The sequence below is a fragment of the Moschus berezovskii genome, chromosome 9, assembly GCF_049115385.1.
Source record: "Moschus berezovskii isolate FMDL1 chromosome 9, NW_MosBer_1.0, whole genome shotgun sequence".
In the NCBI taxonomy this organism is placed as follows: domain Eukaryota; kingdom Metazoa; phylum Chordata; class Mammalia; order Artiodactyla; family Moschidae; genus Moschus; species Moschus berezovskii.
In genome coordinates, this window is record NC_142468.1 from 32,105,256 (window position 1) to 32,131,627 (window position 26,372).

The 26,372-nt window shown below is 41.7% G+C and overlaps 1 protein-coding gene across 5 annotated transcripts in view; it reads right to left on the minus strand.

The window, feature by feature from the left end:
* The window catches only part of DAAM1 (dishevelled associated activator of morphogenesis 1), a 180,701-nt gene that overhangs the window by 91,964 nt on the left and 62,365 nt on the right, over positions 1-26,372 (minus strand). For all 5 annotated transcript variants that reach the window (XM_055437065.2, XM_055437062.2, XM_055437064.2 and 2 more), the window contains exon 2: positions 14,257-14,475. In XM_055437065.2, the coding sequence (XP_055293040.1) occupies positions 14,257-14,439 (183 nt within the window). In that variant the 5' untranslated portion in view covers positions 14,440-14,475. The remainder of the gene's footprint in view (positions 1-14,256; positions 14,476-26,372) is intronic.

Below are 26,372 nucleotides of genomic sequence, written 5' to 3' on the forward strand. Positions count from 1 at the left end.
CTGAGTGGTGATCTTACTGGCTTCTCTGTGGGTTAATAGTCAAGGTTTTCACTCATTTTTCAGTTTCTAAGTCCTATCCAATTATCTGCGACCCCATGGACTGCAGCACTCCAGTCTTCCCCTCCTTCACTATCTCCCGGAGTTTGCTCAAACTCAAGCTCACTGAGTCAGTGATGCCATCCAACCATCTCATCCCTTGTCGCCCCCCCCTTTTCATTTCCTCTTGCCATCAATCTTTTTCACTAATATTTTTTTCAAAATTTTTGACTAAGATTAAAAAACAAATGTATTTGGCATAACCCCAGGAAGCATCCCGGTTGCTTCTAGATCACCTCTCACCTTACTCCCCCCACCGTTATGTCAGATATTGTTTTGAGGCCTGGCAATTAATCCAAAGATAAATAGAATAAATTTAGTTCCTGTTACTCTACCTTAGACTGAGATGGTCTAGCTCCTTTCATTGGCCAAATAATTTTTTTTTTCCATATTATTCTTTCTTGGATAGGGCTTTAAAACTTAAAGGAAAATGACTTAGTGAATGGTAGAAAAAGAAACATCTGCACCAAGCATCATTTTTCTCCACAGAAAGTACAAGTTTCTTAAAAATGGAAACCAACAAAGGCTTTTCTTCTGTGGAAAGATACCAATTATGTTTTTCATATCTTTATAGAACACTTATTTCCTATATTTTTATTATCTAGGAGAAAACATAATAATTAGACATTTTTTTGTTATTAAGAAGAAAAGAACGCTGAAGGAGGTCCAGCTGTGGGAACTAAAGTTCTGGCTTTATTTCTCACAAAGCATGTTATAAACCCCACTTGGAAAGATTCTGCACAAAGAAACCACCCCCAGTTCTACACTCTAGAGTAAGCAGGCAACTCTATAGAGAAATCTATATAAATCAGAAAACAATTGGCACAGGGCAAATAAAATCTAAGGAAATGGACTGATTCACTAGATAAAGCAAAGGAAGGAATTTTGAAATAATATACAATAAGGGTCTTGAATGAGTTGAAAAGCTCTTTTCAGAGATGTGAGCGAGGCTAAAATATGGAATTATTTATAACACCTTCAATGCGATATTTAAATGACTTATTTTTTGAACATCTACCAAGTCAATAGATTTCGGTGAGCCAACAAGTGAGTTTTCAGCTAACAAGAGAAATCTCTAATGAAGGAATTCAGGATTTCTATTTCTAATGAGTTAAGCTAACTCTATATCACACAGAAGTAGGAAGACACATGTTGAATGCTGGGGAAACAGATTAAAAACACGAAGAGAGGGAGAGCTAAGACAGACAGGTCCTTGGGGTTACCCTGACAATCAGCCCACTGTTTTGTGTATGTTTCTGTTTTGGGGTTGTTTGGCTTTGGTTTTTAAATGGTCCTTGACAAGGTAATCATCCATTTGACTCAATGCACAGAGCTCACAGTATTTTTTAACATTGTATTATTCACACAAGGGTAACTTTTCTTCTTCAAATTAAAAACACCAGGTATTTACCCATAGCAAACAGGCCCAAGTTACCCATCCTAACCCCACCCACCAAAAGTCTCCCACATGTCCGGGAGGCAGCAACCCCCCGGTTCACCTCACATAAACCCAACAGCAGCGATGCCTTCTCTGGGTTTCACCCTCTCCCTCATCCGCCCTCATCTCCCACGTCTAACCTCATCTCCCACCCCACCACTCAACACTACCACATACAAGACAAACCCTCTTGGAGGGACAAATGGTCAGGCCTTAAGTCACATGACACAGTGATAAGTACCACACAAAGGGGAAAGGGCCAGACAAAGCAGACAGAGGGCTGAAGGGTGGCACTTTAACAGCAGCAAAATTAGACTTCTATAGTTGTATGGAGAAAATGTACCTTTCAGTGGCAATAATTCATTAAATTTATGAACATCCATCCTTCCCACAGCAAACAGCCACCACATCCACGAGTCATGAAATGCCATCCCAGCTCTTAAAATTTAACCACCATGACCTTGAGAACAGTTTTATTTTCATAGGGGTGGTTGGAAACCTGAAAGTTAGATAAGCCCTTTGTCGGTTTAAATAGAGGAGCGTTCAGTGAATTATTACCCGTCCCTAACCAGTCAAGACAGACATAAATGGAAAACAACAGCGAGTGTTAAGTCCCTGAAGAGATGTGTACACACAGAGAACAAACCTTAAAGGTTTGCAGCCTGTAAGATTTCTGCCAACGTTCTTAGTCATTACACAAAATACCACAATATGACTCACCACCACCTACACAATAATGTTCTCTGTGTCTGACAGATGTGTTTTCATTCGACATATAAAAATAATAACTGAGAAACCCCACAAGCAAAGGCTGACTAATAGAAATAATTTTTAGTTTCTTACTACCCACGGTTAATTGTTTTACACTATTTCCTTTCCTACTCTGAACAGCAGGCAATGCAAACTATATCCAGTTTGCTAGACAAAAGTCTGCTGCGAAACCTGTAGGCTTCTTATCTGGCTTCTTTGTGTTATTTCAACTAGAAACTCATTAGACTAACTTTTAATTAGTCTGCATCACCAGCAGTTTTCCAATAATCTAAAGTAAAGCACCCTGTTCTAAATATATGCTGAAATCAACTCTCAACAGCAATCCAGCTACCCAAATTTCCAATTTTTATATTTATAATCTAGTACAACTTCTGTTGACAAGGCTTAATTGAGAGGATTTCTAAGCAGTGTTTTCCTGATTGAATGGAGGGACTTTGTCTCCTGAGACACAGAGTCAGCTTGTAGAGTGAGAGATAAGGAAGGTCCTGTGGGCAACTGTGAAGCCAAGTTCCACACGCGTCCCTCTTCCACAGTGACACCAGCACTGCTCTCATCCAGGCCTCTCCCCACCGGCTTGGACTTGCTAAGCAGCTCAGCTGGCACCTCTAAGTTTTAGCTGGGTCAAAAGATATCTAGCACAATGAGTCTCCTCCCACACTGCAGCTATTTACTTGTTCTACCACGTAATATAGGGTGGAGAGACTACCAAGGACAGAAAATATTTCTTAGACAAGAATGCTGAAGCCCCAGTACTTTGGCCACCTGATGCGAAGAACTGACTCACTGGAAAAGACCCTGAAGCTGGGAAAGATTGAAGACAGGAGGAGAAGGGGATGACAGAGGACAAGATGGTTGGATGGCATCACTGACTTGATGGACATGAATTTGAGCAAACTCAAGGAGATCGTGAAGGACAGGGAAACCTGGAGTGCTGCAGTTCATGGGGTCATGCAGAGTCGGACATGACTGAATAACAACAACAATACCCTTAGCCTTTTAACCTGCTACCCTTCGGTGCTGCCATGGTAACTGACATCCAAGTGAAGAAGAAGAGGAGAGAGAATGACAAAAGGTGGACATGAATGCAGGAAGAGTACAGGAACCAGCCCAAGCCCATCACGATTACTTCAAGAATAATTCAGAATAGGAATCCAACTGTTGGATGATTCAGCCATCATTAATTCACGCATGCACACATACATTTATTCAAATCTTCCTGAGCATATCATGTATAAACCTTCAGTAGTGAGTTATTCATCCAGACCACAAGCATTTACTGACCATGGACTCAGGACCAGGCACTGCTAGAGGCCCTGGAGATCTTGAGTGAAAAAGCCAGATTCGATGCCTGTGCCCCTCTGCTCTCTCACGTTGTAAAGGCACATGCTCACAGTGGATTTAACATGAATGTCCACAGGTGAATAAACTAAACTGATTGTTTAAAAAATGGCAAAGGACTTGCTTTTTTCTTCTATACCCAAGAAATGTCCATCTTTCCTGAAAACAACACAAGTATATATTCTAAGTGACCTTCGTTTGGTTCAGTTTAGTTATTAAATATTACACTGTATAATGAAATAAACAGCTAGCAGCTGTAGGATGTTTCCAGTGGATTTATTTAACATTAGACAAGAGGTGGAAAATTCCAACTTTTTTAGGAATTTGGGACGTTTTTAGGAATTTTAGGAACATATATATATATATATATTTTCCCCCTTCATCCATGAGCCAGAAAATCATAACCAAAAGATGTAACTGGTACTGAGCTCCTACAACACAAATCAAGAAACACTTTGAAATTCCAGAGGAACTGCATGTGGAAAAGAGGGGATTTCAAGCCTAGCAGATAAAAAGACTTGAGGACAGTTTAGAATTGCAATTCATGATCCATGTATTGGGCATTCACCTCCCGCAGGCTGTGTGACATATGTTTTATGAGAGCAAATGGTATTTAAATGACTCCCAGTACATCAATATATATCCTTGAGTACATTTATTTGTACAAACTACCAGATTGTTCTAGCCATTACTGAAACACATTTTCGAAATTACACTTGAAAGCTTACCTAAACCATACCACTTATGGAGATCAAATTATCCTCCCTGTCTTTAAAACCTGGTCTGGATGGGGACATGTAAAGAGCTGGCAAGTAGCGCAGTTTGCTGACTGTGTAATTCGCACATGGCAGCCTGAGGATTAAGTTAAATAATCAGATTTTAAATTGAAGCCAAAACCTAAGTAAATACATACCTCTCAACATCTCTTTAGAACTCAGGGTAATGAAAATCATCAAGGCCAAGGGGACTCATAACCACTTTCTCAATAACATTATTAGTTCAGACAGTCCTGCAGAATTTGTATTAAAATAAAGTTTTCATGATTTTTTCCTCCATCTCTCCCTGAGCCCCCATCCTCATTTCAGTCCCTGCTCTAAATTATGAGGCACCCAGAAATAAATGGATTGATAACAAAGTACCTAACATGGAGTAAAAAATGTAAATTTAACAACTTGAATAAAAGGACATTTGGAATGGTCTTGATGAGATAAAATACACATTTAGGACTAGAAGGAATAAAATGGTTTATGGTTTTATCTTAAGCTTTTCTGGATTTGTTTAGGGAATCCGAAGACAAGAAGAAAATTTTGAAAACCATCTTGACCATCTCACTATCTCTAAGCAGACAGGACCTCAAAGAAATGTATACTGTCCACTGAAATGAAGATCTACTGCCAATCCTATTAGATTTCTGGATGTATTGCAAAGTTCAATTCAAAAGCACAGCATACATAAGCAAGAAAAACCCCCTATATCAACATCCCCTGTATCATAAACCATCAGTTCTTCTCAGGCCCTAAATAATTTGTTTATAAAGTTCTAGATTTAGGATCATTTTTTGCTCATCTTTAAACTGACTATATACTGGCAATAGTTCACATCTATCCCACAGCAATTTTAGCAGTGAACCCATTTAAGCCCATATCTACATTTCCACTTCCTTTTGTGATTTACTGCACATTCTAATACTGTTCCAACATTCCTCTATGAACTCATCAAGTTAATTTCTTCAAAAATACCACAGTATCAAGGGAATATCTACTCAATATTTTTTTTCTTCTCTGTCAATTAACCATGTCCTTTACACGAACAGAATTTTCTCTTTATAGTCATATATATATATATGATTTAACAAAAGCAGTTCCCGTCTTTTGATGGTGTGCTCATGGTCTATAACATAAATGGCATTATTTTGAGAGAGGGATAACTTAGGTACGACATTCAGTTTTTTTTCTTTTTGCAGCTTGAGGCAGTCGTAAAATAACTTAATGTAGCTTTTTACAACTGTGTGTTCTATAGTATTTTTTCATTTGGTGAAATTTTAACTGTTAATGTTTTTGGCATTGTGCTTTGTACCATTTATTAAATAAAAATTAAAAATAAATAAATAAAAGTTTGTCAATTGAAAAGAATTTTTAAATTCATGGCAATTGAACAATTTTGATATCAGTTCATTAGACTACTATTTTTGGCTTTCAGACAACTGAACACTTTAAGACTATTCTAGATATATCTTTGAAGTCTTTGTGCAGTCTGAGTTCCTCTGCTTAATTATGAAGCAATCCTTTACACCAGAGATCCCCAATCTCCAGGATCTAATGTCTGATGATCTGAAGTAGAGCTGATATAACAGTAATAAAGTGCACAATATATGTAATGTACTTGAATCATCCCCAAACCATCCCACCCTCTACCTCCCACCCAATCTGTGGAAAAACTGTCTTCCCTGAAGCTGGTCCCTGGTGCCAAAAAAGTTGGGGACTGCAATTAACGTATAAAGTTTACACTCCAATTAAGAAACAACAGATGAAAACTGTGACTTCCCAAACTGGCTTAAATCTCAACATTCATAAAACTAAGATCATGGCCTCTGGTCCCATCACTTCATGGCAAATAGATGGGGAACAATGGAAATAATGAGAGACTTCATTTTTTCAGACTCCAAAATCACTGCAGATGGTGACTCCATCCATGAAATTAAAAGACACTTGCTTCTTGGAAGAAAAGCTATGACCAACTAAAAAGCAGAGACATTACTTTGCCAACAAAGGTCCATATAGTCAAAGCTATGGTTTTCCCAGTAGTCATGTATGGATGTGAGAGTTGGACCATAAACAAAGCTGAGTGCCAAAGAATTGATGCTTTTGAACTGTGGTGTTGGAGAAGACTCTTGAGAGTCCTTTGGACTGCAAGTAGATCCAACCAGTCAATCCTGAAGGAAATCAGTCCTGAATATTCATTGGAAGAACTGATGCTGAAGTTGAAGCTCCAGTACTTTGGCCACCTGATGCGAGGAACTGACTCACTGGAAAAGACCCTGATGCTGGGAAAGACTGAAGTCAGGAGAAGCGGGCAACAGAGGATGATATGGTTGGATGGCATCACCAACTCAATAGAAATGCGTTTAAGCAAACTCCGGGAGATAGTGAAGGACAGGGAAGCCTGGTGTGCTGCAGTCCAGGGGGTCATAAAGAGTTGGACATGACTGAGCAACTGAACAACAACAAAAAGAACAAAATCTGTATACTGGTATATCATAAGACTAACTTGGATTCCTGTAGCTCTTCTCATACCAAAGTGACTTCAGAACATAATGAAAAATGAAGAGTTTACTGATGTATGTTCCCAAGGGAATTCATCTGGCACAGTTTGCCTTGACTGTGAATTCATCTAATTCTGATACGTCAACTAAATCCTCTCAGTCTTACTATCTTCATTTCTCAAAGTCTATGCTGGTGTTGAGAGTGTCCTCAGGACCTAATAATAATAAAACTGATCTACAGTAAGTGATTATATTTATGAGCATACAAATCTTCTCATTATCCACCAACACCATCTTCTCCATTGAGGTATTAACTTTTGTTGACAATCCTCAATTATATAAATGGTGATCATTAATGAATTTCTCAATTAGTTTCTTTCAAATGTTCTTTTATATTTCCTGGAAGGCATAACACTTAACTGATACTACGCAACTAAACTTTTTTAATAGCACCTTTGGAAATCCACTTTTGGATACCAGTTCTTAAAGAATAAAATAGTAACAACTGTATATTGGCCATCTAAAGACAATTTTCCACTTGTATCCAACATAACCTTTTCTATCTAAAGATAGAATGTAAATATGCCAAAATGGGAATTCTAAAAAGTGACTTTTTGCAAACTGAAAGTAGAGTTATTTAAGTCAGGCTGCCATGCCACCCACCGCCAACCCACAGATAGAGTTGGGATTGGAAATGAGTTACACAGGAAGAACCTCACCCTGACAATGGGTCACCCAGTAACTCCCAGTGGGGAGAGGGAACACTGCCACTTGGAATGGGCCACAAACTCCAGCAGCACCATTCAGTAATTGCAGGACCTAGAAACACCCCCTCACATTTCCACCACCTCCAAGTGGTGGAGTATTAAGTTGAGAGCAACACTTGCACCATTTTTATTGAGAATGGTGAAATGCACAGGTGTTAGGATAGATGGCTCTAGTGGTAAAGAATCCACTTGCCAATGCAGGAGATGCAAGAAACACAGGTTCAATCCCTGGGTTGGAAAGATCCCCTAGAGTAGGAAATGGCAATGCACTCAAGTATTCTTGCCTGGAAAATTCTGTGGACAGAGGAGCCTGGAGGGCTATAGTTCATGGGGTTGCAGAGTCGGACATGACTGAGCACCCACCCACATGCACATAGCACTGTATAACAAATTATCCCAGAATATTAGACACATTGGTCAAATAAACGGAAAACTAAATACTGAATCTGAATGAAGGCAGGTTAACAGAAAACAGAATAAACAGAATTGGTAACATGTCAGACTTAGGAAAACTTGGGTCTATATTGCTTATTATTTCCAACTATCTATAAATTCACGATGATGTATTCTCTCTTAGAAAGGAAAGTTTTCCTCTGGTCAGTTAACTGATTCCAAGGATATTTCGAAAATCAGGACCAGACTTATCATAAACCTGGCTTCTCACCTATTAATAAAACCTTACCCAGGAAAAGCAGATGTATATTCTGATGTTTCACAAGGCAAGAGAACTGAGGGAATCTGTGAGGAGATGCCATTTCTGATATAACTACTGCTGTGAAATATTCTGCGGGATACCCTCAACTCTTGGTATATTCAAGAGTCATGTATTTGAACAGAATACCAGAAGGGGGCTATAGTAAATTCTCTTTCCATTTCAAAAGTTAAGTAGCCACAGAAGATATGCATTGAAACAAGCCATCTCACCTCAACAGTTGGACTCAAAGGAAAACATATTCAAAATCTACCCAAGGAGACATGACACATTTTGCTAAAGCTTACTGACACCTCACAGAGACTGCAATGAACAAGGGTTATTTTCGTAAATATAACCAGATAGCAAAATGTTTTGATGTACTTTAGCATATTTCATTGAGAAAACCTGTAAGAAAGCAGGGGTACTGTCCTTTAGTTCAAATAAGAATCTGAGAATATATAATAACACAACTATCTCTCTCCATCCCTTTTTCCTGGCTCTCAGAACCCCAATCCACCCAGGCTCTTATTTCACACACCATCTACGCTGAACTTTCAATTTCTTGAGTCTTCCACATTTTCTCTCTCACTTCACAGCCCTATATATGCTATTTTCACTGTCTGTAACACACTTTCCTCTCCTCTTTGCCTGCATAATTCCTTCTTTTCAAGTCTTACATTAAATATCACACTTCCTCCAGGAACGCTTCCAAGATCCTTCCACACTAGGTACCTGTGAGGCTTGGGGGTAGGTGTCAGTAAGCAGCATCCTTGTTCCCCAACAAGAATGGAATTAAATAACAGCTATGTTAAGAGCTCAAGCAGATGGGAGATCAAAAAACACCTCCCTTTTTGCTCCTGAAAGCTGGGTTGGAGAACCCAACTTTCATCTGCAGACGTGGGCTTGCTGGGATTTCAATGCTGAGTTAGACACATAGGCACCAGTCATGGATATAACTGGACAATTTCAGAACTCCCCAAGGGGGTTCAATCCTATGAAATTTATAGCACCAAGGGTCACAGAATGTGTGCTTTCTGAAAGCAGGTTGAGTTGCAGAGAGTTAGAATAAGGGAGAGAAATGAAGCTATGAATTTTCCAAAGGGTTGGAAGGAAAGCTGAGAATGCTACTTCCCAGCAAGAGAGCCAAGGGTGATGGAAACGGAACTTGTGAGTCAACTCTCACCTTGTGGAAAAAGGGGGAATAAAGGTTCTTCCTCAAGAAAATGTCCTGCCGAAGCGGCCCCTCTCAGAGCCCTCAGTCACAATGGATAAGAGAGTGTCTTCTGTTGCCTGTTTCCCCTGCTGGACCTTCAGCCCCACAAAGTCAAGAAGGACCAGTGGCCTCAGGGCCTGGCACAGAGCAGGCAATTAACACACACGCGTGCACATACACACACCAAAGGAATTGATCTGTCAATTAATAACACGTTCTTCTGTTTATCCCAAAGGAAATCTTCCACTGCTAATGCTAAGACGTAAAAGGTTCCATGAACAAGGACTGCATACAGTGCTATGCCCCCTAGCACTCTTCAAACATGCTGGTGGGGATAATCTAAGACCTAAAAACCCTGTCGAAAAGACAAGACTTTAGCTGAATCTTATTTTCTGGGAAGAGTGCTGAGTCTCAGATTGGTTAGCTTCTTGATTTGTGACTGAGACACAGGACAAAGCAGAAGTGGAGAAGGGAAGAAATGGGGGCAGTAATATGGAAAAAGGATTGATGCTCAAAGGCATAAAATAAATGGTTAGCGGAGATAACACTGATTCTCAATATTTTATTTTTAAATATCCAAAATCATTTTAAAATTGTTGGCAGAGACTATTTCTATTTGGCAGTTCACACAAATGCACACACACATTCCCAGGCTACCCGTCCTCAGCTCTCCAGGAGCAACAGAACAGCTTCAAAAGCAGCTGGTCAATCGGAAGGGAGTAGAAAACAGCAAGAATTGGTGAAGGTGTAGAAAACTTAGAACTCTCATAACTGCTGGTGGAAATGTAAAATGGTGCAGTGTAGTCAACTTGGAAAACAGTTTGGAAGTTCCTCAAAAGTTATACATGACTCAGAAATCTCACTCTCAGGTATACACCTGTAAGAACTGAAACTATATTTCCACACCAAAAAAACTTGCAAATTAAAGTTTAGAGCAGCAATACTCATAAAAGCTGAAGACTGGCGACAACCCAACTATTCATCAACAATGAGTGGATAAACAAAATGTGGTATGTCCATACAACAGAATATTGTTCAACAATAACAAGAAATGAAGTACTGATACATGTTACAACTTGGATAAACCTTGAAAAGATTATGCTAAGTGAAAGGAGCCAGTCACAAAGGACCATATAGTATATGATTCTATTTACAGAAAATGACCAGAAGAGGCAAAGTCATAGAAACAGAGTAGATTAGTGGCTGCCTGGGGATAGCAGGGTTGAGGGGAAGTGACAAGTAATGACTAATGGGTAAGGGAGTTGCTTTAGGGTGAGAAAAATGTTCTAAAATATACTGATGGGGGTATTATTTTGTGAATATACCAAAAGTCAGTGAATTGTACACTTTACACAGGTGAATTACTGGGCTCGCCAAAAAATTCATTCGGGTGGAAAAACCCAAATGAACTTTTTGGCCAACCCAATATATGGTATGTCAAATGTATCTCCACAAAGCTGTTACTAAAAATGGGATGGCGGGTGGGGAGCGTGTGCAGAGTATGGGCCTGGGACCTCCAGAAACCACTACATCCTGAAATTGGAATGCTCTTGCAGCTTGACTGTACAATGTTAAGAGTATGAGGCACTGCTCAGGGCCCACATTCTTTAAAGATTCACGTGGTCAACCTCCCATGCAGGCTTGCTTTATTTATGAGATGATAAGGTTGCTGTAAGCAATTCTGAAAGCAACCTATTTGGTATCACTTTTAAATACATCAAATGAGTGACTCATCAGAAGATGCAAAGGAAACTAGCTCACAATGACAGGGCCTGATGAGATGCTTTCCATCAGATAGAGGCAGAATGGCCTGCAAGTTAGGACCAACACTGGTGCGCTCACAGCAGGCAGATCAGCTTTCAAAAGAAGGAAAAACCTGGGATATTCGCCTGGGGTGATGTGCCCAGGACATACCTGAATTATCTTCCATCCTTCTTGCTATACCAGGATGTGGGCTGTGAAGCACCCATGAATAGGCAGCAGTCTTTTAAAAAAGAAAGTTGTCTTCTTTAATCTTTGCATCAGCACATCAGAAAGATGGCATTATCCCCATTTTACAGGCAAGGAAATAAACCCAAATTCCAACAGAAACCATCTCAAAGGAAGTTACCCTATATTGCAGCATACTCCGCCTCCCCACGTGGCCATCCTTCTGTGCAAGGGCATAGGCAGAACTGCTCCTGCGACTACTCAAGAGAACCCTGGGCAGAGGTTCCCAATGGCTCTGAGCCCACCTCCCTTGCCCCAGGACACCTTTGGCAGTTGGATGGATTTGTGGTCTAAGTCCCTGAAGTCAAGAGTAGACAAAAATCCATCCATCACTCGCCAGGACAGATACAAACCTCAAGATAATTTGTTTTCCAATGGTTCTGGCTTAAAGTTCTGGTTTGGCATTGGTTTTTTAACAACTAACAGCTGTAGGCAATTTTCACACAGAATAAAGACATCAATAAGGCTGAGAGTGGAATTTTCTCCCTTATGAATACAGAACAATGAGCTGTCTTCAAGATGTACATGGAGCTGCCACCACACAGGCTCTGGCTTGGGTCTCATTTGGGGAGGTTGACAGAATATAACTGAAAGGACCATGGAGGTGGGTGCTCTGAGGGGACTAGCTCTGTCCACCAGCTTCTCTACCACTGAGGAGGCCTTTGTCTATCAGCAACATCTGTCTCCTTCGGTTGACTTTGGTTTTAAAATACTTTAACTGGGAAATAATACCAAGCCCATCAATGCATCATTATTGCCTTTCATGACAGCCATCATGATACATGATTCACTGCCCATCCCTGGGAAAGGATGGAGTCCCTCCACTCATCCCAGTGACCTCAGGCTCGGCCATGTGATTTGTGGTGCCAATCCCTACAGAAGGATGACATGTCCTTGCCCCTGTGAACTTGGGAGTGGTAATGTGATCTGTGTAGGCCAAAGGAACGTGTGCTGAAGTGACTCGTGTCATTTCCAAGCATAAGCTTAGAGCCTGAGAAGTTCACCATGTCTCTCTTTCCTCTGCCAATCCACAGCAGACATGCAACATCAATAACAGAGAGGCCACTGAGGTTTTGCCATCACAGGATAAACTAGCTGCAGATGACCAAGACAGCCATTAACGCTGATCCCTTCCACTTCTCTTTTCATTTTCAATCCCTCCTGACCATTCACCTCTGCCAAGAGGTGTTCCCTGACCACCCTCCTCATCCATCATGTCCTATATCCCACAACAGTTACACACAGCCTATGCAGAGGTGTGTGTGCTTCTTGCCTTGGTGCATTATACCTCTCAATTAAACTATGGAAACCGGCAGCAATTTGGGAGCAGGTTCTAATTTTCCATTTTGAACCTCCTCACTGACATCTAGAACAGAGTTCTGCATGCAGTAGAAATGGGAGTGGGTAGAGATTCCTGAAACACTGCAAAATATTCAACATCCTCAAATGTAAACATACTGCCAGGTGTCACCTCTTTCTTTTCCCAACCAAGTTTCGTTGGTAATCAGCTCATTAATCCACTCAGGAGGCCAGAACTCAAACATCAGTTTCATAGTATTAATACTCGCCTTTCTTGGTTTATCTCATAAGAGAAGCTTATAGGTGAATTTTGGTTCATCAAAGCTGGAGTGACACAAGCAGTTCAGTTACTATCCCCGGAGGGCAGTGACACAGCCTATGATGTAAGACACGTAAAATGATAGCAGTCCCTAGTATCTGCTGAACAACATAAACGATCTGATTAGAACTAAGTCCATTATAAAATGTCAGATGCAATCAAAGGAGGATAGAGTTTCGTGTAATATTCATTGAGTACCTAAGAAGGGGCAGGCACTGGGCCATTCCCACTCTGCGTGATTCTCATTTAAATGTTACATCAAACCTAGCAAGTGTTTTTTCCCTTCCACTTTCCAGAATATAAGCTCAGAAAAGTCATAAGCTTTTCCCCTACTGACACAGATAATAAAGTCAGAGCAGTAATGTGGACCAAAGTCTTCCTAATGTCCATGCCAGTGCCCTTGACCATACCATAATATCCCCTGAAACGCAGACTGGAAAGAAACACTACTTTGCAGATGCTTGAGAAGCTAAGTTGCAGAGAGCAACTATATCTCTTGATGAGTGGGCCCTACATAGATATGTCTCTCACTTCAGTATAGTGGATTTTAAAATATGATAGCATCTATAAAAAGTTTCCCACAACAGTTATTACTGCAATCCTATCATTAGGCTAAATAACGATACTCTACTTAAATAATAATGTCTTTCATCCAAGGATCAAGGACATGCGAGACAGCGTGACTAATTTTTTAAAAGACACTAACACTACACACTGGGAGTGGCAGGAAGCGTGAGGGAATCCCAGGAGGTGTCAGATGAAGGAAATATTTGTGCACACAAGCATCTCAGGCTGGGACAGGGAGGAACTAGAAAGGGCAACTTAGGATGCAGTAGGGCTGCATATTTGAAGAACTAAAGATCTAAATCTCTCCATTTAAGCACCAGCAAACCCTCTGAGGTAGTGATGCTACCCTTTTCTTTCTCCTCTACAGGCTCAGGGCTGACAGTAGGGGTGCAGACAGGGGCCGTTTCACCGAAGAAAGGCAAGACCGTGTCCAACCAAACCGTTCACACCCTCTCCCCTCCCTCCCGCTCCCAGCCACTCCTGGGATGAAGTCTGAGACTCACCACGAGTTCGCTGAACATGACATCCAGCTCCTCCACAGGGGGCATGGGTAACGCTGGCTCCATGGTCTGAAGCGCAAAGTTGCTATCATTTCGCAGCCGATACGTGATTTCTGGGTGATCATTGTTTCGGAAACAGCAGAAGATGAATGATATCCCCCGTCCACCTCTCTTCCTTGGGGCCATAGCTGAATTATGTTTTATTTCTTGACTGATTAAACTCTGCCAAAAGAGAACATAACAGAGTTAAGCATACAAAACTGTATTATATATATATATATTTCAAGACAGACCAATTCACAAAAGAGCCCCATGTATTGAAGGCAATGTCAAAAGGAGCTGACAGCTGGAGACAACGTCCGCAGGACATAGAGGACAAGCCCAAGAGGGTCTGGGGGCCAGCTGAGCAGAAAGCACATGTCCTTCTAGTCACATGTTGTATGTTTCCTATGACCCACTGCTGAGCAAACAGTACCGCCCCAGCCAGCCTATGCCCCAGCATTTGCTCCAATCACACTGGCTCCTGGCCATGCTTTGCACATCACCTGCTCTTTCTTGCCAACCCAGACTGGTATTGTTAACCCCTGCAGGAATGACCTTCTCTTCCTTGCCACCTAGAAGATTTCTTACTTATCCTCTAGGGTTTGACTGCAATTTCTTCTTTACCATCCCCAAGTAGAATTAATAATATATATGCTAAGGCACATCTACCTATTCCAGCTCTTGTCACAGTGTAAGTTCCTCAGCAGTGTGTCTTCAAGTTAGACCAGGATAACTAAAAGCAGGGAGGGGCTCTGTATCAAGCAACTTGGTGGCCCTAGTGCTCCACGCAGCACCAGAAGACAGAAGGCACATGGTTAATGTTTATCGTGCTGGATAAATTCATAACAAATGGGGAGTGACTTAACATGAGCTAGGAGGGTCAGAGATTTCCAAACAGAAAAGATCAAATAAGTTCACTGAGAGAGAGAGACGGTTGGCTAAATTATAGTATACTCACATAAGAGAACCTAACACACTCACTAAAAAGAACGAGGCATCTGTGCACGTAGATATGAAAAAAAAAATGCTCAAGATGCTATGTGATGTGTAAACTATATGCTACAGGATTGCATATTTTAAAGCACTTACAAAAACATGTAAGAAACGTTATCAGCAGTAACCTCCAAAAGAAAAAGAGGGGATGGGAGAACTACTTTTCACTTCATATCCTTTCAAATTTGAATTTTTACCTAAAAACACTGCAGAATTTTAATCACTGCACAGTCTTTTTTAAGTCACAATTATGTGTATTATCCTAGAAAAATTTCTAAGTTAACTGTCAAGTGAAAAACAGCAACTCAAAGAATAATGTGTGTAACGTCCCATAATGTCTTTTTAAAACGATCTTATACAAAAACCTAAATAATTTAAATGTAAATACATAGCAAAAGGCCTGGAAAGATACACAGCAAATTCCTAACCCCTAGAGATGAGAGGGATGTGGAATAGGCAAGAATGGAAACATACTTTCTGTGAGATATATATATACATGTATAAATATATATATACACATTTATGATGAGAGCATATGCATGTATAACTCCTGTAGATTTTTAATTTTTAAAGAGAGACGGGGTTGAAATGGAAAAATAGATGTGGACTATGAATTGACCCTTGGTGAACTGGAAGGGCGGAGGAGGAGAGCTACATCTGTGTCGGGAAGGCAGGGGAACACATGCACGGAGCCCAGGCAGGAGCCACAGGGAGTGACAGCGCAGAGGAGGGCCGGTGCGGAGGAGCCACAGCCCGGGCTGGGAGTCCGGATTAACCCCATGAGCAATTTTGAGTCTTACTGAAATGCCCCACCCACCCTACTCCACTTTCATAAAAATAAAAAAAAGTAGAGAAAGCAGATGCGGTTGGGTCTTGATGACTCTCACAGTTCAGAGCTGTGGGCAGGTGACCTTGCTGGAGAAGCAACAGTGACCGCTGAGCAGCAGAGAGTGCACTGCAGATGATCACACAATGTATTCACGTCCCGACCAGCACCACCGAGACACAGAGCCAACACCACTGCTGAGACGCAGAGCAGGCACTGCTCGAGACGGAAAAGAAAGCCTGAGGGGGAGGCGGAGGCCTGCAACTACCCTCTCAAAAGATTTCTAGGGGCAGCTCCAGAGCAACAGGGTCAGAGCTGTGTCACGGCCCCCTTCCCCAGACTGAATTTAAAACCAACGGGAAGAAGCTATCAGGAGACATAAGGAAGAATTTTCCAATGTAAATGGTTGGGGTAGGATGGAAGTGAGGAGTCCCTGGCTCCACTGTCTTCAGATTAGAGTTACCTGTTAGAAATGTCTAAAGGGTAAGGTACCCCAGCTCTCAGATGGGAGAGGGGAGAGAAATCAGAGATTTTTCAGTAGGTGTTGATTTGAGCTTCTCACTCCAGCTTCAATTTCAGCAGCTCTGCTTTTATCCTTTTGGATATTGACATATTATCTCATAAAAACATTCTGTGGCTACTCACTGCAATTATAAGAACATGTAAGGCCACAAAACAGCCTCCAAGGGGCATTACAATCTGGCTTCTGACTGTCCCCTCCCCCACCCCCATCATCTAGGGCTCTATATATGAATCACTGCACTTCAACTATACTGGCCATGCTGACTCCTGCCTCATGGCCTTTGCATCAGCCACGTCCTTGATCCACGTCCTTGACAAGCATGTTCTGGCCACACCTGTGCATGGCTGATTCTTCTCATCATTAAGGCCTCAGCATGAATTTCACTTTCTCAGGAAGCCAACCCAACCACTGTTATCTGCCACAGTCCTATGCAATGCTCCCGTCACTCTATCGCTTTACCCTGTTTGAAGTTCTTCAGGGCGAGTATCACCATTTCAAATTATCCTGTGTGGTTATTTCACGGGGCAGGGGCCTTGCATATATTGTTCACCGCTGTGCCCTCAGTACATAATACTACATGGGACGCATGTGTATGCCTCACATATTTAACTGGAAGAACAGCAGACTTTAACATAAAATTTCATTTAAACAAAGGACATTATTTTTTTAAAAAGTGTTTAGACTATGAGACATGGGGATGCAAATCAAGGAGTCCTGAAGCTTTATCTGTAAGATTTAAATTAAAAAAATAGAAATAAAAAGCCAACGTATCCATACATTATTTACGCAATTAAAAATAAAAGTGTACACACAAAAGACCAGAACCAAGTGTGTCGACATTTAACAATAGTTAATTCTGCATAATGAAGAAAGGGATGAACTTTGAACTTTGCTCTTGTTAAGTTTTAAAAATAAAACCCAACTTATGGACTTATGGTGTCTCTTCCAAATCAGAGAATCCAATTCTAGAATCTGTCACCAGTTTTTCTTGATTGTGTAATTAATACAATGATGCAAACTTGGGTGAAAAGTCTCATCAATAACTATGATTTGCAAACACTTCTAGAGAAAAACCCTCCACTCACTTTAAGGGATAGTGGCCTTCAAAAGCTAGCAACTGGAAATCTCTGAGTTGGGAAGGGAGAAAAGAGGTTAAGAGCAAAGTATCTGTCACGGAGCCTATATGATGACCTAACTGACTCTGGAATAAAGACTTCGCCGAGACACCTAATATTTCATTCTGTTGAAGCAGACACCTCCTGGTTTAGGGAGTACCTGTACAAGGTCCTATGAGCCATACGCAGTACCTCTGATTCCCTTGGTAAATGTGTATTAGTATCTACTATATACCAGGCGTGACAGTAGGTACCTAAGGATACAGAAAGGAAGTGGTCATTAGGAGCTTCTAATCTGGTGGGAGAGAGAGCTTGAGGGTGCTTAGCTGCTCCATCATGTACAACTCTTTGCAACATCATGGACTAGAGCCCACTAGGCTTCTCTGTCATGGGATGATTTCCTAGCAAGAATACTGGAGTGGGTTGCCATGCCCTCCTCAAGGGAATCTTCCTGACACAGGGATTGAGACCACATCTCCTGTGTCTCCTGCACTGCAGGTGGATTCTTTACCCACTGAGTCATTGAGGAAGCCCCAAGAGAGAGTAGTGCTCCAATTAATTATAACAAAATTAATATGACATATCATATAATATGTGCTATGTAATAAAGCAGGAGCACTGTAGGGGAGAAACTGGCCCCGATGCTTGTGTGGAATTTTGACCGATAATAGAAAGCAGGGCATTTAGACAGACTGAATAGTGCAAACAAAAGCATGAGTTGGGAAGGGGCAAGGAGTACACAGCAAGTGAGGGGTGGTACACATAGCACAGGTATAAGATCTTCTGAGAGCTGAGCCCTGGAGGGTCTCATCTCTTTACTCAAAACCCACCAATGGCTCCCCAATACCATTCTAAATTGGCTTTCAGTGCACCATCAAATCCAATTCCAACTCACTGCTTCTGTTTTTTGTACTTCTTTAAAAGTATCCTAGGGACTTTCCTGGTGATCCAGTGATTAAGACTCTATGCTTCCAACACAGGGGATGTGGGTTTGATCCCTGGTCAGAGAACTAAGATCCCACATGCCAAAAAAAATTAAAAACATAAAAAAATAAGATAAAAAGTATCCTACACTTAGCCAACAGACAGTTTTCCATGCCCCATAAATATCTCGCCCTCCCACTGTCTTCTATCCAGATAGTCCACTAATTTCCTCTGCTCTTCTCTTTGTCAACTGTATCCCCAGGCTGACAGTACCAATCGTGAGAGCACTCAATGCAGTAAGCCTCATCCACCGCTGGTGGTAGATGAAATCTGGTTCAACATTTCCAAAGGGCAATTTACCAAGGACTTAAAATGGTCACAATTTTTGACCAAGAGTTTCTACTTCTGGAAATATATTCTAAGGATATATTCAAAGATACAATCAAAGGTGTTGTCACAAAAATTATCAAACCGTGATCTTTAAGAGCAAATAAACAAGGGCATAGAATACATGCTAATGATAGAGAACTATGTGAAGAGTAAATAAGTTATGGTACAACTAGTTGGTAGACCACAATCCAGTCCTTTGAAACAGAATATTTAATCCAAGGATATATTGTACAGCACAGGGGATATAGCCAATATTTTATAAAAACTATGAAAGGAATATAATCTATAAAAATTCTGAATCACTGTTATATACCACAATTAATATTGCAAATCAACTATAACTTAAATTAAAAAGTATATTTAATGACATGCAAATACTTAGAATATATGAAATAAAGAATAGGTAGGTATACACTGTCTCATTTATGTACAAAAAAAGAAATATATATATATATATATAAGCAGGGGGCAAGGACAAGAGAAATACACCAAAATATGAGCTGCAGTTAGCTCATGTCAGCTGTATGGATTACTTTTAAAAAACCCAAAATGTCTTGTATTCTCCAGTTGCTCTCACAATTAAGATTTACTACTTTCATAATTGATAAAACAGGATAAGATTTTTTAAAAACCACTTTATACGACTATTTATGTGACAGAGGAGGAGGAAATGTGTATACAAAAGTGTTCCTATCAAAAACTTCTAAGTTATGGTGATCTACATACCAGCTTCTCAAACTATCTGTGGTGATGGATGGCTTTCTCACCAATCTGTTACAAACATAGTTTTGTAAAATATGGTACAATATTTCAGCAATGTCAAATTGCTCTAAGGCTCCCTCAAAGTGTGCAATTCTTGCACTTTGTTAACCAGCACGGGTAGGCAGCAACGGGGCTGATGTACACCAGGAGATGGGAAATAAGACTTATTAAACTGTAAGTGTTCATGTTCATCTCTTGTGTGTGTCTTCAGAGTAGGAATCACTTCCCATTCAAGTGTCCTACATACCCTACCACTCCCAGTCCATAAACTGAAGACTGTTCGGAGGCTCCTGTCCAGGTCTGACTATACACACATGTGTGTATGAGGGATTGTGGGAAGCGGTGTTCAGGCTATTCAGAGACAAGGTTAAGAAACAAAAGCAGGAGAAGACCAGCTCATGAAGGGCCACAGGACCAGGCTCAGCTCTCAAGTTCACTGGCAGGCAGTCTTGCTAACCTACCCATTTGAACACAATCTTGGTCCTGTTAGCATTTTGAGTTCTTCATGATGAACAGTCAACAGGTAAGGTAATTTCTGGTCTGGGTCTTTCTTTCCCCACTGAAAAGTCAACTCCATAGGAAAAAGTGCCCATGGCGTGTGCTGCACCTCACATGTATAGGAGGGCAACCACTGTATTTGAGAAATGAACAAAGAGGGCAGTTACTTCACTTTAGAATTTTACAGGTTGTTTCACTTAAACCTAAATTATGTCAATAATACATTCTGGTGATATTGAAGAGGGGCGCAGAGGAAACATTAAGATCTTAAAAAAGTCCATCCAAAGCATTTTTCAAGTTTAAAAAATAAAATGCCAACAGTTCTATAAACAAAAGAATATTAAGGAGTCTTGGCTGGTTTCTAAGATGAGTAATAAGATATAGAGCCTATTACATCTAAGGACCTAATTGAAGTCATTTTAATAAGGACAAATACTGCCTTTGATAGGTGATTTGTGTTGAAAAGTCTCAGTAAAGCCAAAGACCAGGTTTTTATGCTGGCTCCTCTGTGGAAAGAAAAAGGGATGAAAGTAAGAGAAAATGCCTTTCAGTTCAGTTCAGCCACTCAGTTGTGTCCGACTCTTTGCGACCCCATGAATCACAGCACGCCAGGCCTCCCTGTCCATCACTAACTCCCGAAGTTCACTCAAACTCATGTCCATCACCAATGGAGTCGGTGATGCCATCCAGCCATCTCACTCTCTGTCGTCCCCTTCTCCTCCCGCCCCCAATCTTTCCCAGCATCAGAGTCTTTTCCAGTGAGTCAACTCTTCGCATGAGGTGGCCAAAGTACTGGAGTTTCAGCTTTAGCATCAGTCCCTCCAATGAACACCCAGGATTGATCTCCTTTAGGGAGCTTATTTGATTTGAAGAAAGCAGGGGTTAAAATAATGAAGTGAAGTAAAACATAATTACTCATTTTGATTAGTATTATAGGGGATGCCAGAAGAAAATGAAAGAAAATGGTGGTGATGGTGTTGGTGGGAAGGGACAGCTACTTTAGCAACTGTCATCTGAGAGGGGGCATTTAAACTGAGGCCTGATGGATAAATGGGACGAGCTCTGCAATATGTCAGGGAAGAGGACTCTAGGCTGCAGGAGTGTGAGCAGATACCCAGGGCAGGTGGAGACCTTGGCACATTTGAGTCAGCAAGGAAAATATGTGGGGCTGGAGCATAGTGGGTATCAGGAGTGCCGTTGAGAGAGACTAGGCTGCAGGGCGCAGGGGCCCAGACCCTAGGGCTTTGTATAGTGGACTCAGGGGTCTGGGATTTATTCTCAGCACATCATAAATCCGACTTGTCACTTAGCTCTGCAGTGTCTCCTGGATGGGGTCCAACTTCCTGGGCTGGACCACAGGACCCTCCATGGCCTGCCATTGCCTCCTCTATTTCTACCACTCCTCCCACACTCTGAACGCTGTGCACCCCACGCCCAGCCCACTGTCCAGAGTAGTAGTTTCACCTCCATCTCTCCACAGCCCCATTAGCCTGGTGTTCTCTTCCTTCTTCACCTATTCCCCACTTAACAGCCAAGATCTAATCCAGTATTGCTACTTCTGTGAGTCTTAAATGTCCCAGAGGCGATCAGACATTTCTTTACACACCCCCAGCATCATATACATAGTTGAGTCTTTTTTTACTGTTGTTTTTTTAAAAAATTCATGTCTGTTTCCATGAAACTATGAGATCCTAAAGACAGGGACCAAGTTTCATTCAGTCCCGGGCACACAGTATATTTGCAATGTTTGTCAAATGCAAAAGCACAAATGCATAAGGGAACAGATGGTCTCATCTCTGAACTTCAGCAGGGTGAGACTGGGTGTTCTTCCCACAGTTGCCTCTAGATCTGCTTTTCACCACTGCCAAAGTATTTGAAGGCAATCAGATCACCAAGTGCTTTTTAGCTACTTGTCAACATTTTTGATGCTGACAGCAGCCCCACAAACAGACTTCATCCTTGGGGGGAGGTGTTTACAGCTTCCTTAGAGTGAGAAATTTCTCTCTGGCTGAACAAGCTGGTACTTGGTTTTTCTCCCCATCCTCAAGTAAGCTCCACTGGAAACAGACATGGAAACAGAATCTTACATTTTCCACACTCCTTACTTTCAGTGAACACTTCGCCCAAGATGTATGCACTTACTCAGCTCTCATACAACCTCCTCAACACGCCAGACTCAGTATGAGGTAAGAAATAGATGAAAAACCCTCAGAGATCAGGGCGGTCACACCTAGTTGGGACATTCAGGGAGCAGTGAATGCTTTTGAACTGTGGTGTTGGAGAAGACTCTTGAGAGTCCCTTATACTGCAAGGAGATCCAACTAGTCCATTCTAAAGGAGATCAATCCTGGGTGTTCATTGGAAGGACTGATGCTGAAGCTGAAACTGCAATACTTTGGCCACCTCATGCGACGAGTTGACTCACTGGAAAAGACTCTGATGCTGGGAAAGGTTGGGGGCGGGAGGAGAAGGGGACGACGGAGAATGAGATGGCTGGACGGCATCACCGACTCTGTGGACATGAGTTTGAGTGTACTCCGGGAGTTGGTGATGGACAGGGAGGCCTGGCGTGCTGTGATTCATGGGGTCGCGGAGAGTCGGACACGACTGAGCGACTGAACTGAACTGAAGTTGGTCTTTCTGTCTACTGAAGACAAAATGTGCAGTTAATGAAACCAGGGACCTGTGTTCGTACATCTTGGCCCCCTTTTAATCAGATCAGCCTGAGGGAAAGGACTAATTCCATCATTTCAGCTGGGTCCTCAACCAGAACACATCTTCTCATCTAAGCTTCTGGCACTGCTGCAGAGGGGAAGAGGGCACTTCTGGGACATCCAATGTGCAATCCATCTGTAACATTACAGATGACTTTTGCTATGCCATGCACAAGGAAGCAATTAAAAAGCTACTTAAGATTCTGGAGCAGGTGCATTTTGCTTAGCAAAGAATCAGAAATGCAATCCATCTGCGGCCTAGCTAGCTCAGAGTCATTTGTACTGTTCTTTACCAAAACAAACAAAACTCTCCATGTGATAACAGACAAAAAATGAAGGCCAAATTTTCAGGAATGTTGATGATGATTATGATGACTGAAAATAACAAAACCACTAGAGAACAAAAACAGTCCACAAGAAAACCCCCTTCAGTAGTTTTCCTTTGATAATGCCAAGTCACAATACATACGTAACATGGAAAGTTTGTTTTCCACAAAGCTGCACATGAATAGTACCCAACATATGGGGGAAACTGGAAGGTCATGTTGACAAATAGATTTACACTGATACATGCATCATTCTGGGCTTCCTTGGTGGCTCAGATGGTAAAGAATCTGCCTGCAATGTGGGAGATGTGGGTTCAATCTCTGGGTAGGGAAGATCCCCTGGAGAAGGGAATGGCAACCCACTCCAGTATTCTTGCCTAAAGAATTCCATGGACAGAGGAGCCTGGTGAACTGCAGTTTACGAGGTCACAAAGAGTCAGATACGACTGAGCGACTAACACTTTCACACTTTCATACATCATTCTAACTGGCTCATCAGGGACTCGTGCCACACATTTAAAAAATGGCTGAGGTTACCACTGGCTAAGTTACCAACATTTTCCTCTAATCAAAGTGGTTACAAGGAAAACAGCTTACCTGCTCAAGGAAGGGAAAAAAGGAGATGGTGAGCTGTCTTCCATCAACTTGGTTAAGCAGTTGAGAGTGTCTGCATGCACACATGAAGCGCAGTGGGGACTATGTATTTGAGCCCCATGTCTATTATTTTAATCAAGATGGACAGTATTTCATATTTAATTCTCCAATTATCCTTTCCCCAATAAAATATTGTCATTGTTTATTACAAATGGTTTCTGGAATCTCAGAAACAATGTCACAGGCATAAAAAGAAGGACAAGAAAAAAAAAATTATGCCCCAAAAGCATTTTAAAGAGAAAAGTTAAGAGAACCCTCAGTTTTAATCATCAAACCTATTATTTTCAGAGCTGCAGTTTACCCCACATTTTGCGGAGGGCCTGACATAAGACTTGGGTTTCAGCAACATGTTAATGTTAACCCAAATTCTCTTATCAACAAGAATGTGAAAGGGAAAAATGGCTTTGCTTCTTTCCTTGGCCATCTCTCTCCCCTCTCACATTCCTCATGTCTGGTTTCATTTCCCAAGAACACCAGAGGCCAAGTACTATTTGGAGCTTTAAAAAATAATGAAACGCAGTCTAAAGGTTGTAGGAAAAACCTTTGAAAGAGAATGTGTTTTCCCTGTAAGTTTCAACATCCTCTGCACCAGGAAACGGAAAGGGCGTTTCTAGTGTGTCCCGTGGAGAGACAGCCCTTCCCACACACTTGGTCCCAAAAGGATGTTCTAATAGGCCACTTCTTGGATGGCTCCTGGAAATTCACCCAGCAGTCAGTACTCTCAACCCAGTGACTTTTCTGAGACAAGAGAAGAACAATGAGGACACCCCACCATGGATGGAGAAACCAAAATCCAAACATTCAAATAAGGCACAAGGGCCCTGAAAACACTTCCTGTCCACCATGTAAGCAGGGCAGCAAAAGCCCAGCACACTCCCTCCTCTATGTTTGCCGGCATCAGTGTAGGTGTTGGGGTGGGGGTGGGGGGGGCAGTAGTAATTGCAAAGTGGAAGCCAGAACCAGTCCCCTTCCTTCCCTATTTCCTCCCAAGATAAGGGAGGAAGGAACCCACGTGAAGTCCATGCACACCCTCAAGCCAGACCAAGCTTCAACTAGCACATAATTAACAGCCTTATTCCAGGCCCAAGCCATGGACTCCTGCCAGAAAACAACCCCTCCTCGTGTAAAGAGCAAAGGGAAGGACCTCCAGGTCTTCACCCTGAAAAGCTGGCAGTAACTACTCTGTCATGACTCAATACTTTAACCATGGGTTAGAGCATAAATCCCTAAAGCCCATATAACACATATCTTGAGCTAGGAAGTTTGTGCTGTTCACGTGACAGAAACTAGTCTGGAAGCCAGGACATCTCGTCTAGATCATCTGGGAGAAGAGCCAAACCAAGTGTCATAAGAGCTCCCCATCAAGCAAAGCACAGCCTCGGCAGAGGGCCTATGCCCGTGGGCCTGCTGACCTGTTGCTAGTCTGTGAGTAGAGTCAATAAACAAATTTAAATCCAAGCTGTAAGAAATGCAAATCATTTTCCACCCTTGAGTTTCTATCTCCCTGCCTCTCAGGGACCCACTCAGAGTCTATAAAGACAAATTTAAATGTGGGGTTTATACACAAGAAGCTACAACTCAGCAGCCAGCTTTATCACATCAAAGCTCTCTACTATTCCATGAGGCCAAGTTTTGCTTTCAGCAAATATGTAAAAGAATGCAACTTTCCTAAATCACCTAGCAGCTCTTTCAGCAACAGTTTGACAGTAAGCTATCACAGTCACCAGAAAAGAGCACTTGTGCATTTCAGGACACCAGCAATCACCTGTTGTCTATATGCTCTGGTCCTCTGCTGATCCCATTGAAATAACCCCCAAAGGTCAGAGTCCTCACCACTACAGGTCAATCTTGTTCTTTAGTTGCTCAGTCGTGTCCAACTCTTTGGGACCCCATGGACTGTAGCCTGCCAGGCTCCTCTGTTGATGGAATTTCCCAGGCAAGAATACTGGAGTCGGTTGCCATTTTCTTCTCCAGGGGATCTTTCTGACCTAAGGATTGAATCAGCATCTCCTGCATTGGCAGGTGGTTTCTTTAATGCTGAGCTACCAGGCAAGGCCCACAGGTCAATAAAGAACCTTTTAATGTGTCTCCAAATTGAAATGACCATACTTAGGTAGTTATGTTGCAGACTTTCTCAAAGAAGTAGCCAACCCTTTGGTGCCATCTACACAGAAAATGCAAATGACATTAAAAAGACACCGTCCTAAAAGAACAACAGTACTAGGCATTTTTGGAAACAATTGAAATAATTCCAATAAATTCTGAGAGAAAAGAGGGTGGACAGATATATACAGTTGACTCTTGGACAACGAAGGGGTGAGGGGCTCTGATCCTCCACACTGTCAGAATTCC